Below are 25,373 nucleotides of genomic sequence, written 5' to 3' on the forward strand. Positions count from 1 at the left end.
TATGAGAGAAGGTAGGAAAGACTCAGCCTTGCTGGGGTTTGAGGGAAAGACCCAACCATCTCCCTCCCCTGAAACCCCCAGCAGCGCTGCAGAGCCCAGCACCCAAGTGTCCTTGAATGCCAGCACCCCCAGTCCTCACCCACCACGCTGGCTGGCGTAGCCAGAGGGCTGGAGCCGCAGCTCCCCAGACGTGTCCTCTAGGGCTTGGCCGTACTGCTGAGCAAAGCCAGGCTCTCCTACCCAGAAAGCATGTGCCCGGCTGCTGTACTCCAGCCCAACGTTATCCTCTAGCTGCTGCCACGAGGTGAGAAGCTGCTTTCCTCAAATGCCACGTCCCCCTCTCCTCCTCCTCCTCCTCCTCCTGGTTCACAGCGGCTGATGGGCGAATGCACGAGGCAAATGCAGCTAAACCAATAATGAGCTACAGGCCTGTGGCGCCGGCAGACTCACCGGGGTGGCTGTTTCCTCCCTCTCCGCAGCACTAAGCCAGGACCACCCGCCTCGTCCAGCCCTTTCAGCTGCGGTTCCTACTAAAGGGGTATTGAACCAGGATCTGGGCTGGCGGGGTGGGGGGGGTGGGGGGGGGAATGCGGGAGGTGTAGGAAGGCAAGAGAAGCGAACGGTGGTCTGGGGGAGGCTCCTCTTTAATCACACTTATAATAAATTATATCCATTAACTTGCTGCAGACGGTCTCTAATTGCACCCAGGCAGGTGAGTTGGGCAGCCGAGGTCCCTGGCAGCACCCACAGGGGTTGGGGGACCTGGCTCGGGGCAGCAGTTTGAGCCTGAAGCAGTCGGTACTGAGGAAACCATCAGGATTTGAGGTCCCCAAGCAAGACTCAAGAGTTGGTTTAGGCTCCCAGTTTCTGGGAATCCCATCCATGCAGCACAGAGCGCCGCTTCCCTTGCCCTGGTGTTATGCCAGGAGAGGTCAAAACAGGGAACGAAGCCTCCTGGCATCAGCGCTTAACCGTTAACTCAGCTGAGTGGTCCAGCTTCCCGCGTGGGGCCTGGCTTAAAAAAAACCAAACAGAAAAAAAAGCAAGAAATGAAGTGATTACTGTGGTCTTTCCAGACCCCCGGTGACGTCTCCACCACTGCAAAAACAGCGATGTGGCGTTAAAATCCTGGCCATCACTTCACGTTTAACACACCTTTAAACCTTCCCCATCTCAGAGCTTTAATGGGCACGCTTAATTCTCCAGCAGTTACCAAGTATATATATATTTCTAATTTAACAAATCATCTTTCCCCAGACCCTGGCAGCCGTTCGTTTAATAAATCCTCATCGGCCAGGCTCCGCTTTCATCAGCTTGGAGATTTCTGTTCAAAATCTTTTGCCTTTCATTCCATTTGGGCTGGTGTTTATTAATGCTTTCAATCTTTCCTGGCACGTCACGGCCTGGCTCGCCACGGTGGGTCGGAGAGAACCAAGGGATTTTTTTTTTTTTTTAATTAAAGCGAAAGGGAAAGCCTTGAACTCCTTCGGGAAACGCGATGAAATCCTTGTCACTTCCAAGGTGTAAAAAACTTGTTCCCGCCACTAAATTAAATGACAGGGGCAGGAGAGGGATAAAGACGTCTCTGTAAAACACTTGGAGCCGCACGGTTCATTTCTGTTCAGCGTCTTTCATTACAGCAATCATAAATCAGCAGCTGGAGCCCAAGAGGGCAAGAAGGTGAGATTTACTGACGGGGGAAATTTGGGAGGGGAAGAGCTCAGAGGATACAGAACCATTTTTTTTTTGCCTCAGGCTCACGGGTCTCTGCTGGCACCCTTCCTTCTTCGAAAGCTCTCCAATGTTCCCTGGAGATTTTTAGTGTTTATTATTATTTTTCCACTTCCACACAGTTACAACCAGCCGGCGTTCACCTTTCGCCCTCCCTCTCTCCCTGAGCAGCTGGAAGATGGATGCACCGACCCTGCACTGACCAAAGGACCTCAGCACAGGGCAAGGGGACAGTTAATTTATCCCGTTCCAGCCTGAGAGGGAGGAGGCAGAGCAGGAGCATCGTGGTCCCATTTCCCACGTAGGAGGTGCTGGGGACCGGCCAGGGACGAGGCAGGTGACACCGTCTCTGCTGGGACGACGCCTGTGGTCGTGCATGCCAAGACGAGGGGTTAACCCTGCTTTGGGCCATCAGAAAGACCCTGGGTGGTGAAAGTCGCATGGGTGGAAATAACCCCCGGGCTGGTAGCTTGGTCTCCTCTTCAGAGGGCAAAAAGCAGATGCTGCCCAAAGGATGACACAGCGGTGACACTTGAAGTGCTGCAGAGAAAGTGGGCATCGCAAAGGGACCTAAAACAAGCAGAGGTGTCTTCCATCAGGCCAGGAGGGGAGGAAACAGTCCCTGGAGCATCGTTCCTGCTGTGCTGGCAGCTGCTTCGACCCTTGAGAAGAAGAAGAAATACCCCAACCCCCTCCATCAGCCAAGACTGCTGCCTTGTTGGTAGATCTCCATTCTGAGAGCCTGGAAGACACCGTGGCTCATCGAGTCCGGTCTGTCGTGAAGGTGTGCAGCCACACGCTGGCTGTGTTTCAGGTGGCCTGAGATCATACCAGCCGGGTGCAAGCACACAAAACGCAGGCACGTGGGGTGGGGAGTGCCGCATCATGCCCTGCCTCGGAGGAAGGTGGAGTGCAACGCTCCGAGTCAACTAAATGTCAAGGGGAGGAGAGGAACATGGTCCTTCGTAGTCCCCCCAGCTGGCTGGTGGAAGGCCCAAAGCATGGGATTAGTGCAAGAACACCACTCCTGGCTACTTTTGAACCCCACGTAGTCTCCAACATGTGGGAAACCATCCTTTTCCTGCTGGAGGATTTATGATGCCACCCCATCTCTGCTCCAGGCAGGGGACTGTGAGCGGTTAGTCACTAACCAGGTGAGCCTGGTGTTCCAGCCAGGAAGGCACCGGGGAATGGAGATGTGTGTCTCAAGAGAAGATCTCTTCTCTGGAAGGACCCTCGGCATGGGGGATTTTTCACAGTGGAGCCTTCATGCCTCTGTGATAGATATTGATTTACACCTTCGTGCTTCTACTTGCTCTGAGGTATGAGCAGGGAAAAACACGAATGATAAAAATGTAGGAGCCGCCTCCGCCTCCTCCTCCTCCTCCTCCTCCTCCTCCTTCTCCTCCCCGCAGGAAAATGAAATTCAGCCTCAGCTACAAGGGTTCCTCTCCCTCCGCCTTACAGGAGGCAGAAAAAAATATCTCAGAAGCTTGAAATATTTTGTGAGGGTTACCGAAAGGGTACGTCCAAGAAGCCAGATTTAGAATCATAGAATAGTTTGGGTTGGAAGGGACCTCTAAAGGTCATCTAGTCCAACCCCCCTGCCGTGGGCAGGGACGTCTGCAACTAGAGCAGGTTGCTTTAGTGCAGAGCTTACGCAGGGTCTGCAGTGCTGAGCACCCCGGGGGCTGAGCGCCGGGGCTGCAGGGCTGACTCTGAACCAAGGGGCGCTTGCTTGAGCGCCAACCCCGCAGACCATGGGGAGAAGGTATGTGACTCCAAACGCAGCTGGCGATGGAAGTAACAATTGGTAAACGGAGGGGGGACCCCAAGCGGTTTGCAGGGCTGGAGTTGTTGAAGCAACGCCGTGGAAGTGCGGGGTGAGACCGAGGAAAGACCCGACGGGTCTCCTTCAAGCCCTTCACCGGCTCTCCCTTGAGTCAGGGATGCAAAGAGAAACACGGGCAGTTGGTGTAGTCACACCGAGTGGCAGATCTCCTCGCCCCCACCGCGGTAGTGTTAAAAAAAATAATAATTCATTTTGACAGCTGCCAAATTAGCAGCATATTATGCAGCATATTCAATTAGACAAGCTCCCGAGGGAGCAGGCAGAGGTAGCGGGGCAGCCAGTCGCTGCTGGGACATGACATGGTGCTTCAGGAAGGTATTTTTAGAAATGGATGTGCGTACTCTGCAGAGAAATAAATAGCCCTTTGGTCAATACTGGCAACTATTCCCCATCTGTTTCCAGAACATGCTTAAAAAAATAAAATAAAAAGGTGTAGCTGCTGGATTCGCAGTGGTCTCACCAGCAAGTCAAGCCCCTACCAGTGGTTTCTAGCTTCTAGGGCCCATATCAGTGGGTTTAGTGGAGGAGGGAGGCAGGGAGATGAAGGTCAGAGTACCAAACCAAACCATTTTGCACCCATTTTTTAAAAATACAGCTACTAATTTGGGGAGCGGGTGCTGGAGAAGCCGAGCTGCCATGTGACTCCTGCTCTCGTCTTCTACCAAGCCTGCAGCGGGTTGCCCTGGCTGCCTACGCACTCTGTGATTGTCCGTGGAGCACCTTGGCCTCCAGCACTCAATATGCTCAGCAGATTTCCAGGAGCAGCTATTTACGGACCTATTCTGCAGCCCCCGGAATTCTCCACTGAGCTGTGCATCAAACTTTTAGCTAGCAAACTTCATATCCTCTCCTCCAGGCACAGGTCTGTACTAAACACCGTCCCCTTACGTCTAACAAACCTGTCATTCCTTAGTTCAGCAGCTCCTTGCCCTGCAGCATCTGTGTTGTAACTCCTGCCGCCTTGCTACTGGCCTGAGGGAGGAACCAGGATAAAACAGCTGCCCTTGACTTCCCAAAACACTTTTGCATAAGCACGGTCGCCTCTGCTTCACCCGGCATCCGAGGAGAGATGCAGGACTCCTGGGTTCTGACCCAATTCCTGTAAAAAAACTCATGAGATAACACAGATCAGTGCAATTTCTCTCTGCCTCGATTTACCGATGCGTAAAACAGGGCTACGACAGAGCACGTGTGATAAGCACGCGGCTACATCCTCCGGCTGGTAAAGCCATTTGTGTTCACAAAGCAGCAACCACAGTTACTGATTTTATTGAATGTTGAATGTTTAATTTAAAAAAGGGAAATTAAACAGCTTGTTGTACTCCCCTCTGTAAAATTCAAGACTCGGAGACTTGTTTGACTATGACTAACTTAAGGTGTTACTCTGCTGTAAGCCAAACATGCTTCCTGCCAATAAAAACAGAGTTCCCTGAAACAGCCCCGCTTTTATCTGCCAGTCTATAAATATATAGGCACCAAGTCACAAGTGCTGTACTTTCAGCCAAAAATAAACGCTCCGAACTAAAAACGACGAACTGCAAAGCTTCACAATCTGCTAAATGAAATGTAAATATTACATATCGGCAATCCAACGGCACTTCTGCCTTCAAACTCGGCCAGCTGTTCCACGCTTCAGGGTGCAGTAGACAAAGGGCAGGTCAGCATAATGCGGTTGTTTTCGGGAACCTCGTGAATTGGGTTAGCAATTCGATCTGTGGTCTGCTGGGGAGCGGGAAGAGAGCAAGTGAGAGTGTATGGCAGTAAAAGTTTAGGGAGGGAAGGCAAGAAACTGAATATTTTGCTGAATTGACCAGCAAATTCAGCTTCTCCCTGGTATTTTTAAAATCCCACGTCCTACTTCCATGCAAGGTCCTTATCCCCTGGACCGCATGTGTAACCCCACTGAATGTACCACATTTGGGAATATTTGAAAGCTCAGGGCCCAAGAACCGATTGCAAAATAGGAGATTTCTCTTCAAACATTATTGTGTGATACAAGTAAGCTAGCCAATACCCTGATCACAGCAGAACAAATGATTTCTTTTTACAACTGGGAAATAAGAGTAACATATTTATACTCCACTTGTATGCTCAGCTCTATATAACCAAAATAGAGATACAATTCCTGCACTGGAGAGCTTAACATTTAAGACTGCTCCTGTAAATACGAGTAGTTTGAATCGCTGTGCTCACTCGCTAAAGACGTACAAGGCTTTTGCAGGATTGCACACTTCAAGCGGAGGAAATTCAGCACAATTCAGGGATAACTTGTCATGTTTTGTTCTGGTTTACACAGAAGGGAGTAACCATGCCAAGGGAATTGCGGAGAGCTGGGGCTGAATGTGGAAGTGGTCTTGGCTTGGAGAACTGGGCAGGAACGGAAGCAAAAGGAAAGAGATACTGATGTGACTGGGATATCACCCAACACCCACTGCCCTTAGTTTCCAGACATATGTATGTACCCAGACTGCAATGCAGAGCCGTCTAGGAACACGGGTTTCTGCATCAGTGGCCAGGAGAAAACTGATTTATCTGCACTGACTGTACTACCTTCCTTATTTAAGCGAGGAGGTGTGATCACCCCTGGCCCTGCTGTGTATGAACCACGAGGTACCTTGTACACGTATTCATCAACCACGACACTGGCAAAACTACTGTCGCCTGTAAAACAGCAAAACCTGATACACTCATCGGCATCCATGTCAATCAACCGTGCAGCCAGCTGTAACAGCCAGGCCAACTTCTGCAAAGGTATTTATAGAGGCAAAGCGGCCGTGAAGAGCCCTGTGGGATTTGCTGAAGAAACCGTGGAGGTTGGGTAGTTATTCAGCGGCAGTCAGGTACCCACCTCACTGAGCCGCCTTGGCAAAAAACCCACTAAGGTTGAAACTGCAGCTTCGGTTGCCTGAACTCCTTCTGAACCCAGGCCACGGAGCCGCCTTGCTTTTTGTTCTGCCAAAATCAATGATAAAAAACTGGTGCCTCGGAAGAGCTGTTGTTCTTCAGCTTGAGGATACAGCCAGCTGCTGTATGGAAAGGAAACTACTTAATAAAAAGCTGAGTTGTTTTACAGGCTTCACTGGAATTTAGGGTCAGGCTATCTGAATCTATCCGTTACTTACCATGAGCTGTGTTGCTTCGTTCCGTTCATCCTATTTAAACAATGAAAACTCTTGGCCACGTCGTGAACGTGCATGGTGAGGTAAAACAGAGCTCTTCCATGGACTTGACTCCTCACTGTGGCAACGAGGGATATCTTCTGTGCCTGCAAAGACCTCTGAGGACCCATGCTGTAATATTAAGCAAACTCCCCTCCTCGGGGGAAGCCGCTCGGGCAAAGGGCCCCCACTATCCGTTCTACAAGGAGATGGTAATGAAAACTAATCAGGGCAAACATTAAGTTTTATTTACTTGTCAGAGCTCTGTTCCACATACAGAAAACCAAATCTTCACATACTACTTACAGCTTCAGCTGGTTCTCAATAATTCTAATATTTTTTTTTTCTGATGACTCCTTACTAGGTTGTTTAAATACACTTGCAAATCAAAGGTTTATGTCTCATCCCTTCAAAAAAACACGTTTTATTAAAAAAAAGACTTGGAACTAGTTTTCACTCCCAACTTAACTCTGAACATTTCACAAAATCCCTCCTCAAAATAATTCACCAGTACTACAATATAGACAATATTATCAGACGCCCTGATGCTTCCACACCTCAATCAAATCTGTAATATAGGAGGGGAGGAAAGAGCAAAATTAATGGAAGATACGGTCATGTGGCTGTTAAGAAAAAATCTACACCATTTCCCAGCTGAGAGTGCCTGGGGAAATAATTTCTAGCTTTGGGAAATACAGAAATTACTTTTTAATACAGTTATAAATAAATAACTTTTCTGAGGAGAGTTAATCAGAAATGGATTTAGAAATAATATTTGATAGACTTTGCTTTGTTGAAGAGAAATATATCAAAATCAGTATTCCTGTTAGACAGAAAGATTTGGTGTAGAATCAAGATTCAAGACACAGGCTGGCTAGTAGGGGCCATCAAGGGTTGGTCCTCTTCCGCCCAGATGGGATTGGAGGTAGGACAGGTTTGGAGTGGGAGCCTGGCCAGTTGATGAGCTGAGGCACATGAGAAGAGCCAGTCTTGGACTTGCTGTATTTCGTCTGAAGATTGTCACTAGGGAGTTCAGTCTCTGCAGAAATTATAAACAAGTGAAGAAGCACTAAGAGGGTATTTATTTCAATGAAAAGTCAAAATTTACCACAAATTGTATCTCCAGTGGAAAACCCAGTGTTTTGCGGGGTGGGGAGGGGGAAGAGTAGTATCTTCAGGTAGTCGAGTGACTGCTCTACCTCGTACATATGGAACAGTAACTTTATGCCTAAGCAGTCACTGTTTTTAATTTCTCCAAAAGTTCATTGAGAGAAAGCTGCTGTACTGAGTATGTTGCATTCACACTGTGATGATTCTGCCACAGCGTAACATTGCTGCTTATAAGGGTGTCGTTACCAGAAGCATGAAGAAGCTTCCCTGTCACCCAAAATAAAGCTACTATCATTACAGTAAGAAAGATACACAGCTTGATCAAAACTGTTACTTTGGAATACAGTTCAAACCTTTCAATCTGTCCACTCCATTTGTAGCTCCTCTTGGATCCCGATGCTCAGCTTTGGCTTCTTCAGTGAGACGAGCATGGGGAACGGGGGTCCGAACAGACAGACCTTCACCAGCAGGTGCACCAGCTGAGATTAGAGATAGACCACTAGCAGGACCAGATTCTCTGCAGCTGGGAGGGAGAAATGATTAATGCTTTAAAATAGCAATAAAAAAAGCATATGCACCAGGTCTGACAGTATTACTGATGTTGCAGTCACACAACTCAATCAAAAGTCAGAAATAAATCCCAGTACTTACCAGTTACACAAAGCTTTTTCACACATTACAATTCTCTCAAAACTTCTACTGCTAGCAAACACAACTACTACCTCTCTCGATTTTCATTTATTGGTTTAATTAATTGCACAGACAGGTACAATAAAGCAGTTTATGCCACACAGTGAATCAGCTTCAGGTCTGGGATCAGAACTCAGAGCTCCTTGTTTCCAAATCTGTGGTTCAGCACTGCAGACGACATTCTCTCTTGGTGAGTAAAAGAAAATAGGAATAGCCTTGAAAATAAGTGTTTCTGTAGTACCTCAGTGACAACACGGACCATGAGTAGCCATTTACCAGTGAGTAGTACCCAAGGCACCTCTGACCTGTTACGTCTCTTGCAGAAAATCTAGTCAAAGCCAAAGCCTGAGTGGTCTGAGACAATGATAACGACCATGTCGTAGCTTTTTCTGACAAAGACTTTCCATTTCCATCTACATACTATCAATTTACTTCAAGAAAAGTAAGGAAAAGACCTTGATTGATATGGTGAGATCAATAACTACCTATTTAATACAAAAACTTAATATATATCTGGAGCAATGCTTAAGACATTTCATAATGTCTCTTTTCATACAGAAAGGACTGTTCTGATCTAGGTGAGAGAAACTGATTCATAGATTTATGAATCTGGGGGGAAGTTCTGACTTTACACATGGTGCGGGCCGAAAGAATTTCATCCTGTAATTCTTGCAAGGAACATTTTAGCTTGTGAGAATACTGTGATTACAGTGTTCTGGGGAATAGAAAGAAAGTATTTCAGTGGTATTTTAATAAATCCATACAAAAAGAAGAAGGGATCATGAATAATGTGATAAAACAGTGTGGTACTCCCATAAGAAACACGTAATTATCTTCTCACTAGATGTACTGTGGAAGTCTATGAGAATTTTGCCATTGCCTTCAAGGTAAAGGAATATTATATCCTGTAATGTACTGAGTGCTTGCGTCTTCCTCTGAGGTCCACTGCATCCAAGGATGCTCATCAAACACTAAATGCTCTAGCCAAGTGCCTAGTCGTAATCTCATTTTAGCTGCCTGTAATACGCATCAGACATAACTGCGATAGGGATAAGAAATTACTAGGAGTAGTAAATCCAGGCTCAGTATAAACAGCAGCTTGAAGTCTTCAACAACATCTATTCCAATTTCTAAAAGGCTGACTACTTCTGCTTTTGCTTCAGAGAACATAGTCACACATTTACCTACAAATAAAGGCTAAAAATAGATATCATATAGTTAGAATTAACCCCCTGTGGATCTCTAGCCGCAACTACATGAATGCACTGTGTTAAAATCCAGCATCCTAAGGTGTTCAACGAAAATCTTCATTGCCTTTCTCCCCAGCTGTCCCTTTCTTAAAGGGCAGAAGACAAGGTAAACTGTGGGAAATAATTTACATACCACCTGGCAGGGTGTAAAGGGAAGGCAGGTACCCAGGCTTTTCTATGACAGGAGTCATAGGAAACCTTTAATTTAATTAAGGTTTCTTGTAGAACTACTCTGTGAAAATAACATCAAAAACAAGTGGGAAAACTAAAGCTTATGAGGTCTCTGCCATCTAGATGTTCAAGGTATTTGGGAGGGGTGGGGCAGAGGAGCTGAGAACCTACCTCTCCTTTGTGCTTTTGCCAGGTGACCTGTAAATGAGTTTGGATAACCTATCTTTCGTCCTTCCCTGACAGCCTCAGCACAGAAAAGAGAACTATTAAAGGTGAAGCAGGCATGTGTTCCCTCTAGTAACATTTCCCAGTCAGCTAAATGGAAAAGAAATGAAAAATAGGAAGCTTAAAAAAAAAAATAGTATTACCCCATGGGAGTAAGGAGATAAATGGATTCTGTATGTACTAAATACAAAATATGTTAGTAATGAGTTGAGGAGTAAAGCACTGGACTGCTATAGATTCTGTTTAGATTATGGTTGCACTAGACTGCCAAACCCTAACATATATCATTGCACATGATGTCATGATATTTCAGTTGATGGATATTTTTCATTTGATTGTGTTTGGCAGGAATGGGGACGTGCAATTAAATATTTGAGACAGTTCCTTGTTAAATGCACTGGTCAATGGTAGGTGAGGTTCTGGATCCACCCTCAAACTTGCAAATAATGAAGGTATAGTAACAGATTAAGAAATTAAGTTTCTACTCTCCAACTCACTATATTTTGCCCCTCTTCTCTTCTCCTCTCCTTGTTAGACTGTAACCAGATCATTTCAATATCCTTACAAACACCTCTACTGGTGAAAGTGAGTAATGAAATACAGCAGACAGGGACCTAAACAATTTATCATTGCCTGTGGTGAGTAGCAGTCCTTTAAAGTACAGTTGTAAGATATATTGCCCTAAAGGACTGCTACTCACCAAAGGCAATGATAAATCTTTTAAGCCTATAAGTGAGAACAAATGGAACCTCAGGGGAAAAAAAGAAAATCCACACTTTCATGTGTGGGAGAGTTCAGCCTCCAGCAGAGGACTTCAAAAATCCCTGGAAACTGGCATGGTGTTTTCTTTTGTGAAATCAGGAAAGACTAGGTCATCATACTTGACTTCCAAGGAGAAGACCATAGCTATGGTCTTAGCAATGAAAAGAAGCCATGGATGTAACTAGAAACTGTCCTGCTGAAAACTGCAGGTCAGTGGGCAGACAGCTAAACAAAACCTTTAATATTGACTCTTGAGTAAGTGCCGTCAGGATCATCTATTTTACTTGTAGACATGAAGTAACAGAACAACTGCAGGACTTGAATCCAACAAGTGTTAGTGACCGAAGAATAATGACGCTGTTTCCACCACAGCTCAAGCTTAAATAAAAACTGCCAGATTTGAGAAATAATGCAAAAAATTTGGGACCTGGACACAGTGTTGCCCAGTGAGATATCAGACTAATCTGCAGTCCCTGGTCTTGGAAAACAGTATTTCCTTCATTGGCTGTGCCTGGAGGTCAACACATCAATGCTCTTACCCCTTGATGGCTTTTTTTAGTTTACTCTTTCTTCCATTCCAAACACTGAAAGCATAAAATTGGAGAGAGAGAAAAAGAAAATATTAAACCACCTCAACATTCAAACAAAATCACTACAGGCTTTACTACAATACTTCAGAAATGTGGGATTTTTCTCACTAATATTTCAAATGCATCTACACAACAGCATTTCCATCAATCACGCCTATAAGCAAATTTCTTGCAAACTTTCCATATTTCCCTTGCAAAAGGGTTTGACAACATGACTCTATACAATTTTGCTGTAGGCCATGATGCATGCACAGAAAATTAATCAGATTAGCAGTTTGCTTTTTCTCTCTTCACAGTTGTTTTTCCACTGTGTTATTAACAGTGCTAAATGAAAACACTGCTAAAGTCAAAACACCAAAATGTGGTGGAGTGGAAAGACATATTTATTCCCATATGCGAATGGTGAGACCTTTACAACTCATCATAGCTTCACACTCATTTGAGTTATAGGTCTTGCCTCTTACTGGTAAGGACAGATGATGCATAATCCCTCTGCAACCTATTACGCACTCAGTTTCTCTCATACGCTCACTCTGTTCCCCTTCAGCACACTCCACTGTGGCACAAATACTCAGGACAAATGAATCTGCAGAGGCCTACAGTTTCAACCTTTTTACAGCATGCTAATTAACTACTTGTAATTACAGCGGCAGGTAGTACATCACATAGAGGGAACTGGCAGTCTCTCTAGGATATAAAAGGAACACAGATTTTTTTCAACAGAAAGTTTAGCTAAGAATTCTGCTTAACAGATGAGGAATAAAGTGAATGGGTTGAAAATGTATAAAGATGCTCAGCGTTTCTCATCGGTCTGACTTAATGTGAAAAGCTGCCTAATGTGTGTTCAGGAGGCTATTTAACAGTGATTTTTAAAAGATGTGAAAACACACAGGTGAAAAATACATGGTATGGTATGTTTAAATATAGCAGGAAAGGTGCCTTGGTTTGTATGGAATAAGAACAAGATATCAGACATGGGATTGAACCCACGATCAAATTCAAGTTTACCAACAGCCATGTGGCATAGACATCAGCTCACCCTAAGTTGCAGCTTTCAGGTGAGCTTTGTGGTGGGTTCCGAAGAGTGAGCAGAGCATGGCTACAAGCACACACCTATTTCCTAGTGTGGATGAGGGATCTGGCGTGTTATGCTTCACTAGGTCACGCTGTGTGGCATCCGGCTGCTTCTGTGTATCCCATCTGGGCATGAGATTACAACAGATGGCCAGAAGAGGGGAAAAAAATAAAAGCTTATCCAAGATACTGCATAGAAAGGCCGCAATGTCACTTGCCACAACAGCAGACAGGCTTGTTGGCAGCCAGAGCTCAGATGTACTTATGGAACAGGACCATTAGAGTAAGTCACAGCCATCTTGTGAGAGGCAATGTGGACCCGCAGAGCAAGTCAGGAAAATATAGCCCGCTTCGTAGCTGAAGGCCTAAAAGACACTGAAGATGTAGCCTCTTAAAATCTTCTTCTATCGTCACCTCTCTGCAAGCTTTAAATGAGATAAGAGTTGTTTCCCTCCCATAGCTCAGAGCCTGTTTAGCTGTGGAACTTATAAATGAGGATGTTCATCACTCACGAGCAGAGATGCTGGACAGGATATGAAGCATAGCAGCAATGGCTGAGATAGTAAGAGAAGGTAAAGGTACTACAGAGCTCAGTATCCTGATGGGGTCTGCTGTTATCATGGATGAGATATGAATTTGAAGATCATGATATCACCCAGAGCTTCTCAAATGGTATTCAACAGTAACTATGGTAATCCTCTAAAGAGAGAATGAGGAATAATTCTGATAGCCATATCTGGTAAATTTGTCTAAAAAAAATATTTATCACTCAAGTTCTGTTTTTCTATACCTGGATCAAGTTTCTTTCAGCATCTTTTTCCCTTCAAACATCCTCTTGATAGAAAGCTCTTGAAATTCCCTTTCTGTGTATGTGAATTATGGTGTCTAAATGAAACCATTCCCATGAATGACAAGACTTTGTTTTATGTTGCAGCGACACGTGTTTAATAAGGCTGTTGATGTAACAGATGAGACAACTGCATTAGCTTGGGAAATGGTTTTAGATCTTGCACATTGCAGCATTAACCTTCATTGCACCCAGCGATGATCTGCTGTCTCAGAAACTGAACTCACCGGCTCTCTGTCAGGGGGAAGCTCTGGTCTTGGGTGACATTCCTTCCATCTGAGAGCAGAGAAGTGTTTATTGTTGGTTCCAGTAATTGTTGACGGGAGCTGCTTGGTGCCGGAGTGACTGCCAGGTCCCTAAAATGTTACAGAAAGAAAATAAAGTTCTTGTTACATGCACTTATATACTGTGATAGCATAATCAGTGCTTAGCGAGTTCACAAGACCTGTTCAGATGGAAAGGAGCGTTATCTCCAGTGGGAGAGAAGCAGCAATAAGCAGTTGGGGGTAGTAATCCAGGCTCTGTTTATAGCCAATAGAGAGGAACAGTCACAGCTACAGTATGAATAAACTCAAGTTTAAGTAGATATCTAAAGCAGGTTGGATGAATCACTCTCCACTGAGACAGAGCAATGTAGGGCAACTTGTTCAGATAGAGACATTTTTTATTAAAGACACCCAAAATCGGGTGAGATTAATCCCACCCCTTGTGACCAACTCACAAGGTGAGAAGTTTCATCTTCACTGCCATGCATAACACCCAAAAAAAAAGCATTCCTGGTAAGTGCAGTATTAATTATATTTATTGAACTTTATTTATAGATTCAAACCACAGAGCTAAAACCAAAGAGATGCAGCACTGAAGACTGCCAAACATGAAAGGTCCTTAATGAAATGCTGAACTTAAAATTATAATTCTTGGAAGACTCCATACATCTACCCCCTGGTACCAGAGCCATCCCACTGACACACCTCAACTGAACTCTGAAGGAATCTTTTTATTTTTAAGAACAATGAGCCTATGTAACCTTTGTGTGTGCCATTTTCTAGTTTCCCTAGGAAGCTAGTCAAGAACATTTTTAACTGCAGTAGCAACTGCTGAATGCTTGCTCCATGGGAGAAGCTAGGTTTTTAAGGAGGGTTAATATCTTTTCTGAAGACTTATTGCTACAGTTTGGAAAAAAACCCCAAACTGTTAAGTTCTTCATCAAGTCCTCAATCATGCCCATAAGGCCATTAAGGCAATAAGTATACCACTGCCACTTCCCCACAGGAAACAGAGAGGCTGGAATCTCAAACTGTCTTTTCACGCCTCCTCGTCTTGCCAAAGCAGGACTGTTCTCCCCTGTGGGTCTTCTGGTGCTTCAGTGATGAGGCTTTCCCCACTCCTCCTCAGAAATCAGTCCCTAGCCCAATACACTGTGCATGGCAAGCAAGGTTTTTCTACTCTTCGTCTTTAAATTTCCCGTTCCTTAGTTTCTTCTTATTATTAATATCTATAAATAAAGCTTCCCTAGTGTAAGGCCTCAAGCTGTTATTGTTTCACTGTCAAGCAACCGCTGGCTGGTAATGGTGTTTGCTTGTTATCAGCTCAGATCAAAATCTGACCAATTACATAGCAGAAAGGGCCTGATTCCATTAATGGCCCCCAGAGCTGAGCGCTCTCAGAAATCATTTCTTGTAAATCCACATCATGGGGGGGGAAAAAAAAAAGTTTAAAAAAAAAAGAAAATCTCTCAGCAAAGAACTCTGTTCAATATATAGCACAGAAATACACAGCCTGACAATGGAGGTTATAAGAGTCAAAGCAGAAATCCGAAGACAGGATTCAAGGCCACCGCTCTGAGGACTGGGTCACCACAGGAAAATGAACTCTACTTCCCGGAGCAAAGGTTTGGATTCAGAACCTGCAACCCACTCTCAGAAGCTACATCTCAGTTGATAAATAAACTTAAAACAACACGCCTGACAGCTAAGAAAAATACGCATATTTAAAGGTGTTATAGGGATGGTTTTTTACCTTCTATCTCTGCACTAAATGTCTTCTTTACATTGCCTCTCAGTTTTGTACTGTCATTATAGGTGTTCAGGCTCAGAGTGTAATTCAAATTGCACCAGGATGCCTCAGCTCAAACAAAAAAAAAAAAAGGAAAACAGGCTGGAGAAGTTAAATAGCACCCTGTGAAAAGGCATATCCGTGCAGTTCAGAGCAATGTCCTGGTTTTGTCATTAAGAGGGGCATAGAAATAAAACTGAAAAGCAAAATTAGATCGAAGTCAGAGGTTGACTAGACAAAAGAGGGTCTGCAAGAAATGTATGCAACCACATGCATGCAAATCTTATGTTCACAGCAAGCAAATCCAACCTGAAGAGAGTGTCTCAACCACAGGTAGACCATGGACCTTCTCTCTTCCCAGTTCTGGCAAGGAACTCCAGTGAAACTGTAACGTGTATGAATTTCTTCCAACTCAGAAAAGCAAGACTGCATGTTATAAATTCTCCTCTTGGTGATGCCTGCTCTTGCTTACTCCAGTTCTTTCAGCAACATTTCGATGAAATCAAGAAGTTAATCATTAGCTAAAGGCCTGAGACTTCAACCCAACCCCTTATTTATTACCCTCAAACACACAGACAACTAGTGAAATTATTCAGAGCAAAGCACCAAACGTTGCCCGTACATTATATTAGGCAATGAGACATCAAAATGACTTTAATTACACCTGCACACAGCCACAGGCAAAAAATAAAGAGGCCAGGTTTTCAGTAATTTGGATTTAAGAATCTAAATTTATGTAGAGAACCCTGTGGGGTTGCAATAAATAAAATAGGTTAGATTCTTGTGTGACATCACTTTTAAAATTTTCTAACACATACTCAGGAAAATTGAGCAATATATTTCAGTTTGGATTAAAATATGTAATGATGAGATTAAGCATTAAAGAATCTTTTAATATTTACAGATACACAAGAAATTAAAAACTTTTAGTACCTTAAGAACTTTTTTGCATATATCATTTCTGGCATCAGTTTCATATATTTCATAGAATTTCATAGAATTCACTCCTAACTGAAGTAGGATTCTCATTCTCTGCAGCAGTGCTGCTTAAAAGCAAGCTGAGCTGCCTCTGCCCTCTACCATGTCTGGTCCACAGCCACCTATTTACACTCCCAGTCCTCTCTCAGCACGATGCCAGCACAACTGGTGCTTTAGAGAGTGAGGGAAATTGATCTGGCTGAAAAAACAACCTTTTTGTTTGGCAAAACCCCATCTGTACCTTTATCCAATTCATCACTGAGCTGTGTGACATCGGAGCCGGTGGCAGCACGGAGTGGGCAGTGGAAGGAAAGGAAGGGGCAGGAGTGCATGAGCCAGCATTGCCACTGAAGAAATACTAAAGTTACTGAATTCTTCCTCATTGCATGACAAAAATGTCTGGACACAAAAAAAGTCTACTTTGCACCGATAGCCCTTTTCAACCACAGAAATCAGGATACAAACAAAACACGGCTTTAACAAAGCTACTCAGTTTATACAATTAAAATCTAGTCCAACAGCTGAAAAAATCTTCAATTCAAACAAGACATTGTAGAAAATTCTAGCTAATCATATTGGTATTTCTATGTGCTAATCAATTACCTGCATATTTCACAAATTTGTTCTTTTTAAATTATAATCACTTACTTTTTGAAGTGCTTGTCTTATTTTGCTTCAGGTTACCTGCAATGCCCTCAGAACAAAGTTTCATTTGATATCAACTCCATCCAGCATGGCAAGCATGGACCTTCCTTTTGTATTTCCCAATACAATTTGAAATTAATCCGCTTTAATGAACTTCCTTCTCTCTATCTGCCCCACTTTGCTCCAAGATGTCATCTCCCCAGGGGTAGAACAGACAGAACAAAATGCATGCTTGCTTCTCCCAGTCACAAGTCCATACCTTCAGTCAATTCAAACTCCACTGGAAGGTCGGGCCAAAAATGAGGCTTTACATAGGAATAACTGAAGCAGGGGTGCATATTCTTTACTCTTCACTCCTCTAGAGGAGCAGTATTCCCCAGCGAGGAGTGCTATGGCAGCAAGCTTACTACCTCAAGATTCATCAGCTGAAACCCTGTATAAGGCTGGATGCGTTACCAGTGAAAGAAATCATATTTTTACATAAACAGCAGACTGATTAAGTGGGCAAAGTACATTTATGCACTGCTGCTGACGATGAAAATAAAGAAAAGGTGTATCATGTTCTAAATAAAAATTCATCAGAATAAAGCTGATAAGATTAAAGCAAGAATAGACAGCAAGAGTTTTTTAAAACTGGATTTTAAACAGGCATGAGCTCTCCTATTTATGTAGCCAAGTAAAAAGAGAAATAGAAACCTCCAAATAAAATACAGCTTGAAAGAAAATAACTTAAAACATGGATATTCCATAGGAGAGAGAAATCTGGGAAGCACTAAAGCTGAGATGGGTCTAGACATAACAATGAGACGAGATGTTGAACCTGGATATCTAATGCAATAATAGCTGCATTAAAAGATCGGTGTAATTTTAGAGCAACATATGCAGAGACAATGAAGCATGGTGCCTCAGATGCAGGCTATAGTGTCTTCTTTGCCAGCACTTGTAGGGACACTTGAAATACTTTGAACTGATCAATTTTGAGAGTTAATTAACAAATTAGAGAGACTTGATAGTAACCCTACTGAATTTACTAAGCATAGACTTACAGAGAAAGATGAAAAGACATTACAATATATATAGTTTAAGTAACAACCATGGAAAGGTATAAAACAAGATAACAGTCTAACTACCCCAAAATTATCTGGCTGCTGCTGCTAATATTACTACGAATAAACACATAATGAATTACCTTGTGTCATCTCAGTCACACAAACTGTGTACAAATTCCTTGCTCAGCCCTTGATAAAAGCTAAAGAAAGCCACATCACCTTCCATTTCCTATAGGCTAAGAGTGTGCACAAAGACGGTTACCACAGCTAAGATGACATGCAATAACCTTTTAAGCTACTCATCACCCAGGTCCATAGTTATATATTGAAAGAAAGATCCAACAAACCCTAGGTGAGCTTTTCCAGGGTGAAAGCCCCTCCTTTATGGGTATTTAAAACTTGATTCAATTCTGTATAAACAAACATGCTCAATAGAACAACCATACACCTGCTGCTGGACTGGGCTACATGACCTACCGGGTTCTCCGCTATCTAATTGCTACATTCCAGGATTCAGATTTTCTCTCAGAATTTCAACCATTTTATAGCATTCATATTTATGGCACCTCTTGACTTAACCTCTTGCATGGAATGGGGTGTTGTCTACTCTTGCCTCCAATTCTGCTGAGCGCATCTATCCCTTGAGGCCTGGTAATTGCAAGTGCTGATTGGGGGTGACAGGATTTTCTCTCACCTGCCTGACAGCTCTGCCAAAGCAGGCTGATACTTAACTCCACAACCAGCTTCCAGTGAAAGAGTATCGTGGAATAAAGGGAGCAAAGAGCAACAAACTAAGGCAGACTGAGATGAACAGTTCACACTGCAACACTAAATCAAACCCAAAACATCTAGCAAAAGACAACACTGATTTCCACTTTTCTCATTTCAACGTAATTTAAAATGAATGAATCAGCTACTTAAAAAACCTTTTCTCTAAGTAAAGATTTGGAAAATGCATCATAATTATGCATCTCTGCCTGTAAGCTTCTGCCACTGGTTTTCTAGAGACAGTTTAATTCAGTAGGGTTTTTTTTTTCCTTCCTTCTTTTTTTTTTTTTTTTTTTAAATAATCCACCTCCAGACTTTGTCATTGGAATGATTTTCATCGGCACATCTGGTATGTACAATTGGTGACTGCATTTGTACAGGCCTGAAATGAGCTGAAAGGTGTGAACTTTTCTACTCGTTCTGATGATTGCTGATTTACAGGCCTATGGGATACTTTAAATGTCAACACTGTGTGCCTTTTCATGGCAGGTAGGAAAAGCAAGCAAAGAAGAATTCAGATTAGGAAGATTTACACCAGGGGAAGGCAGGAATGTCACAAAAGATCAATCAAAGAAGTACATTGAGATTTATAGACTTTTAACACCATTTTTGCAGGGCTGTGACTATAAGGAAAAAGGAAGAGAGGCAGTCAAGACAGTATCCATTTTCTAAAAAAAAAAAAAAAAAATTAAAAAAAAATTAGGAAGTGGAGTCAGCTTTCAGAAATTCTGCTTCAATCAGAGATCTCCACAGATGTACTGCAACAACAACCTTGCGCTGAGCACGGCTGTGACTTTCCAACACCAATTACTAATAGTGCTAAAAACATGCTGGAGACTGTGAGCTGCCAGAAAAATGATCCTTTTCTGCTCTCTCAGAGAAGAAGCATATAATAATTTCATAGTTTTAGACAAGTTACTTGTGGATGGCTCTGCCTCATGCATTTTCAGTATACATTTCAGGACTGCTGCACTCCCAAGTCAAAAGACAGGCAGTGTGTATTTGTAGGGCTAGATTTAAAAGTGATAGAAAGGAGAGTTGTCTATGAGATTTGCAATCCCTGACAGTTTCTAATCATTCATCCTTAACAGCAATGGAGAAGAAATCTTAAACAGGCATTTTTCACTTTATTGCAAAGGACTTGGCTGAAACCACTCTACCTTACCTTTGAAACAGCTGGACATATGCACTAGGTGCCTTCCCTGACAGAGCCTGACGTGCTGCAGAACGCCGCCTTTGGAGAGAAGCTTCTTCCTGATAAAGAAATATGACCAACTTTATACAGCAACTTAAAAGTATATATGGAAACTTAATTGGCTGCGATATTCTTCTCTTTTGCTAAGAGTCTAGAGTGTATGCATTTATATATTCTGGGAAAATAGCAGAGCTATATTATAACTAACAAGGTGCTAAATATGATTCACCTATCTACACAAACCAAATTTTGGTCTGAAATCTTGCTGGCTTTGAAAAATGAAGATCTTCATCTCCAGTGAAGCTCCATTTCTTCATAGTAGTCAAAATGTGCCAGGATGTTGCAGGAAGGAATATCTGCAGAGAACCACTTTTGATGCATCCCAACCTCCCAATATGTTAGAGCAGGGATAATTCTAGCTATGCTGTTGTCTTAAGCTTCTTTTCACCAGCAAGGGGCTGAATACAGAAGAATTTGCCTCTGCTACATCTTAAATACACTGTCTCTTTGCTCCAGTAATGCAGAAAACCTGCCTTACCAACTCTATATCAACCAATATTCCCCCCTCAAAGAAGGAATTACCTTTTGCAAATTTCAGTTAGTTAAAATGACTTTGTACAATGAACACATTATGATCTCAGCAGACTGGAAAATGTGCTCCCAAGTTTTAAGGGCGTGTTAATTAACATGTGCTGTAGGACAATGTAATTTCTCAGGTCAGACAAACGCAGCACTACAGTGTGCTTAGAAAAATAAAATGTAAATCACAGAGCAAAGTTATTAAATCCTGAATTGTTATCAGCTGATAGCCATTGATAGTTATCAATTTAATAGCTAAATCACATGTCTGTAATAGAGGTGTTTTGTCATGGTATGAGCAATGAAAGAGAATATAGTTAATCTGCTGAATGCTCACATTATGGCTATTGTAAATTCCTTAACTTTCCTTCACTGTTTACACTAAGTAAGGCTCTGCTTAGATGCTCACTGAGCTTGTGTTTTGTTTTGCTTTCTTTTGGTAAAGATATAATTCTGACCCTTTTTTCTGTGTGGGTTACAGGTATAGATACCTTTCTGTTCATACCTTGTATAGTTAATTACAGCCATACAAAATTAGCGCAGGGTTGGCATGCTCACAAGGGATAAGGCTGCAAGGAATCAGATCTACTGTCTTCTCCTGAGCAGCAGATCCTGCTTCTTATTTTGCTTGTGGAGAATTCACATGAATTTCTCCATCTGTTTTATTTTCCAGTTCTACATGATGGGAGTGGAATGTGGTTACTGCAGTGACAGCACATTATTTGGGTGCCAAAAGCACAAAAATCGTTTGCAGTCCCAAATGTAACAGTTTAGACAAAATTTTACTTTAAGGCCACAGACATATTTATATTCTTCTCATTAAATAAGCTCTAAGAGGCACCTGTGTTTCATCTTGAAGGTTTTACTACGCTGACACTTCAGCTGACGCTGTAAAGCTTTCTCTGCATTTAAAAATATATTGGAAACTTAGTGTAGTAAATAACGAAAAGGTATTACCAGCACTGAACAAGGAGACTAAAAAGAAAGAGAGCCTTACGGCCACTAAGTAAGTTAAACCCAAGGTAAGTGATAGCCTCCTCCATCATAAACCACTTCTCCCTGACTTGACAAAATGTAAACTTTCAAAATAAAAATAAAAAAGATGAAATAAAAAGTGAGACAAATAAATTGCTGGGGTAGGAGTGATGGCAGAGTGCCACTAAGGTAAGAAATATTCTGGCTTCTCTCTCACATTAAACTAACAAACCTTTGGATGAAAGGAACATGAAAATAAACAAAGCTTGTGACATTTTTTTAATTCTGCATGGCTTGAAGGAGGTATTTCATTTCAGAAGACTGAAAGATGGGGGGTTCCCTATTTATGTCAGCCATTTGACAGTCATACCTTTCTCCAAACCTAAGAGAGCTTTTTTTAAAGCCTGGGAAACGGGGGCAGGGGGGCTCTGTTACTTTGCTCCATCTACAGCACTAATTCTAAACACCAGAGGTAGTTATAAATACAGAGATAGTGGCAAAATTCTACAGCAAGTCATGCCTGCCAAGCCATCATTCATCATAATGACATCATCACCCTGGAATGGAACAAAGTTTAAAGCTTTCATTTTTCTTTTTCTCTTTCTCCTGTCGCTGTCGTATAAAAAGAGCATTAGACACATCTGCTTCATAGCCCCAACTCCCCCACTGCCTGCAAGGAGAATGAATGCCTTTAGGGAAAGGACTATTAAGGAGAAGTAAAAAAAGAAAGAGAGATGAAGCTGAAGTTGCAAAAGGTTATTTGAAATCCAAGCACATTGTTGAATCTGTTGATTGAAAAAGTAAAAGCAGGTGAAAAATGTGGTTAAATTTCATCTCTGGCAGTTATCACTAGCATACATGCTGAAAGGCTCGGCTGAACGAGTTTTTCCACTGCCACAGGATGGCGTTCATAAGTAACCTTCGTTGTCCTATTAACTGCATCTAACTATTTCCTCTGAATAGGATAGTTTCATATGTTGTGGTAGAACTGAAAGATGATATTCAGCTCCCTTACACCAGTACGCAATTGGATGAAATCAATTACGATCAACAGATTTATTCTGGTGTAAAATCGAGCAGAAACAACACCTTGTCCTCTCATCTGAATTTACTTGCCTCATTCTCATCAATCTGCCTTTAACTCTGGGGAACTGGTAAATATTGTTGAAATGAAAGACGGCCAGAGAACAGGTGTCAATTTTCTCTGGAGATAGAAAGGTCTGACTAACGTATTTTTTGCATACAACTTATCATTTCTGTCTAAGGTTAGAGTAGATGCTGCTTACCACAGAGCCCAGTTGTGCAGCAAGTTTGTCCGAGATACCTCCTGGATAGTTTTTGGCAGAAGAGTCCAAGAACTCATTGACAGATGAAGACCGAGTAGCTCCAGTAATTACTCCACTGGGTGACAATCTTTGCTCTTGTAAGAGCCGTATTCTTGAACCTAGTATGGAAAAGACACTTCTCAACAAAAATATTCTGAACACCACTTTGCTTACAGCAAGCAGAAAGAAACTAGTAATTTGCAACTATCATCAGCTGGCTTTTGGCACAATTCTGGATTCGCAAAAGATAACTCTGAAAGTTATAAAGGATATAAACTACACAGTTCCCAAAAAGCTTTTAAACCTTCCAAGTACTTCACAGATACAACAAATTTATCCCCCCTGAATAGTGAGGCAAATGAAAGTTATGAAAAATCTAAAAAAACCACCCCTACATTAATGGACTAGGAAGAGGTGCTTAACCGTGTGTAAATGAGCTCATTTTGTTAGGGATGCTCTGATATGCACCACTGTTATGACCTCTAAGCTAATTACAGTCTACCTGCTTGAAGTTTTAACCTTCTCAGAGCTCTTAGAATGTGATGGGGAGTTGGAGCGGGGCACCTTTTCTTCTGTTATTTATCTGAATTTCTGTGAACAGAAATCCAAAGACTTGCACCACTGCTGCATTGCAAGGAATCAAACAGGACCGTAAGCCAGAAAGCTGAAGACACAACTGAACTTGCTTTTTCCAAAAACATTTTTTTCAAATTTGACAAAATCTGTAAACTGGGATTTATCCTGTCTATAAAATGGTATCTAAATATGAAATTAAGTCACAGGAAAATTCTTATAAATATTGGTACATGGCAGTCTTTGCAGAAATCCAATCATAAGAAAGGTTTAATTGTATTGTGTGTCACATCAAAGCACAAGAGCTCATAACCTAAGGAGTCACACACAAAGATGGTAGATGAAAGGCAAAGAGACATCCCATCCATATGCATGTCCATATACTAAATATCGTTATTTTTCTTAGTATATGCTTTTATGAAAAAGTTTCAACAGTCATCGGATGACTCTCAGCATAGCCATTGTATACTGCTGGTTTGTAGCTGCCAGAAGATCTGGTGGTAAGAACAGAGGACATGAGACTTGAGATTGGTGGGTTCTGTTTCAGGCACAGTAAACTACTCACCTTGACACTAAGTATAGACCCTAAACTTCAGAGGTGCAGAGCTTCACACTGTCAAAACTTCAGTGGGATTTCTGGTGCCCACCATCACAAATAATCAGTCTTTGACATAAATGTCCCTTTCCTCATTTGTAAAATACAAATAGTACCACACACTCCACAGGACTGCTGCGAGATATAATTAATAGTTGTAAAGTACTGAGTTCCGTGGATGAAAGCTGCTAATGCAAGTACAAAGCATTATCAGCTCTGAAATGTATTATACTTCTGCTATAAAAAGTTTTTAAAAAGAACTTGTCTATTTTCTCCCAGTATTTTCTCTATACATGGGCAAAAGATCTTGCACAGCAGTTCATTAAAAAAAGAATTAACAACCTATCATAATCTCACACAACCAATCTTCCCACTGCTACTATCTTACTAAAAATGTCCATATTAAAGACAACCTTGGGGCAAGTTTTTTAAAATAAATTATTTCACGCAGTCCATAAGAAGAGCTGATCTCTAGAAATAGGGTAGTTAAATTTATTTAAATACCTATAAATGAAGCTTTAAATGAATTTAATGGTGCATAGTAAATTTAAAAGTTACTTTATGGACAGCAGAATTACCAAAATCTAGTACTATTAATGAAGTTTCTGTAACTAGTGACAAGTCACTCACTGAAAGAACTCAGAACTGCTGAGGAATACAAAGTCCTTTAAAGGAACTTCAGATATATACGTATATATCTTCAAAAATACCATGATTATATAAAAATCTTTTATCTTTAATCCTCCTCCTTGTTCTTCTTTCCTGATAATCTAGTTAGGATTTGGTGGGTTTTGTTGCCTCTCAGGACAAAGATTTCAGACATTTTTGCCCTCCCTTCAGCTACTTTTATTTGCAGCCTTCTGAGCCACACAGAAGGTCATGAATATTGGCTCTGTGTTACTTAGGAAACTCATTAACCCTCCTGTTGCAATGGATCTAACCAAGACAGCCATAAACCACGGAAGCTCTTGGAGTTAGAGGAAAGAATTCACATAAATGAGCTTATTGTTAGTCCGTGTTGTGCAACATCTTACTACCATAATGTCTATTTCTTATCTCTTTTTCTCCAGTACTTTAGAGATCATATTCTGCTTTCATCCCAGCTGGTAACCTGCCCTGTCTGGAATAAATTCAAGGGTTACAGCTGAGTTCTCACAATATGTTAAGCTAATCTTA

General features: G+C 42.2%; 1 protein-coding gene across 2 annotated transcripts in view; it reads right to left on the minus strand.

The window, feature by feature from the left end:
- Positions 1-6,967: 6,967 nt before the first annotated feature.
- Positions 6,968-25,373, minus strand: part of LRGUK (leucine rich repeats and guanylate kinase domain containing) — a 55,911-nt gene continuing 37,505 nt past the window's right edge. Inside the window, exons 16-21 of one of the 2 annotated variants that reach the window (XM_076346241.1) lie at positions 22,991-23,148; positions 20,121-20,209; positions 13,688-13,816; positions 11,489-11,533; positions 8,205-8,374; positions 6,968-7,780 (exon numbers count right to left, since the gene is read on the minus strand). In XM_076346241.1, the coding sequence (XP_076202356.1) occupies positions 7,629-7,780; positions 8,205-8,374; positions 11,489-11,533; positions 13,688-13,816; positions 20,121-20,209; positions 22,991-23,148 (743 nt within the window). In that variant the 3' untranslated portion in view covers positions 6,968-7,628. The remainder of the gene's footprint in view (positions 7,781-8,204; positions 8,375-11,488; positions 11,534-13,687; positions 13,817-20,120; positions 20,210-22,990; positions 23,149-25,373) is intronic. The other variant, XM_076346334.1, reaches the window with a different exon arrangement.

Source organism: Aptenodytes patagonicus, chromosome 1, assembly GCF_965638725.1.
Source record: "Aptenodytes patagonicus chromosome 1, bAptPat1.pri.cur, whole genome shotgun sequence".
In the NCBI taxonomy this organism is placed as follows: domain Eukaryota; kingdom Metazoa; phylum Chordata; class Aves; order Sphenisciformes; family Spheniscidae; genus Aptenodytes; species Aptenodytes patagonicus.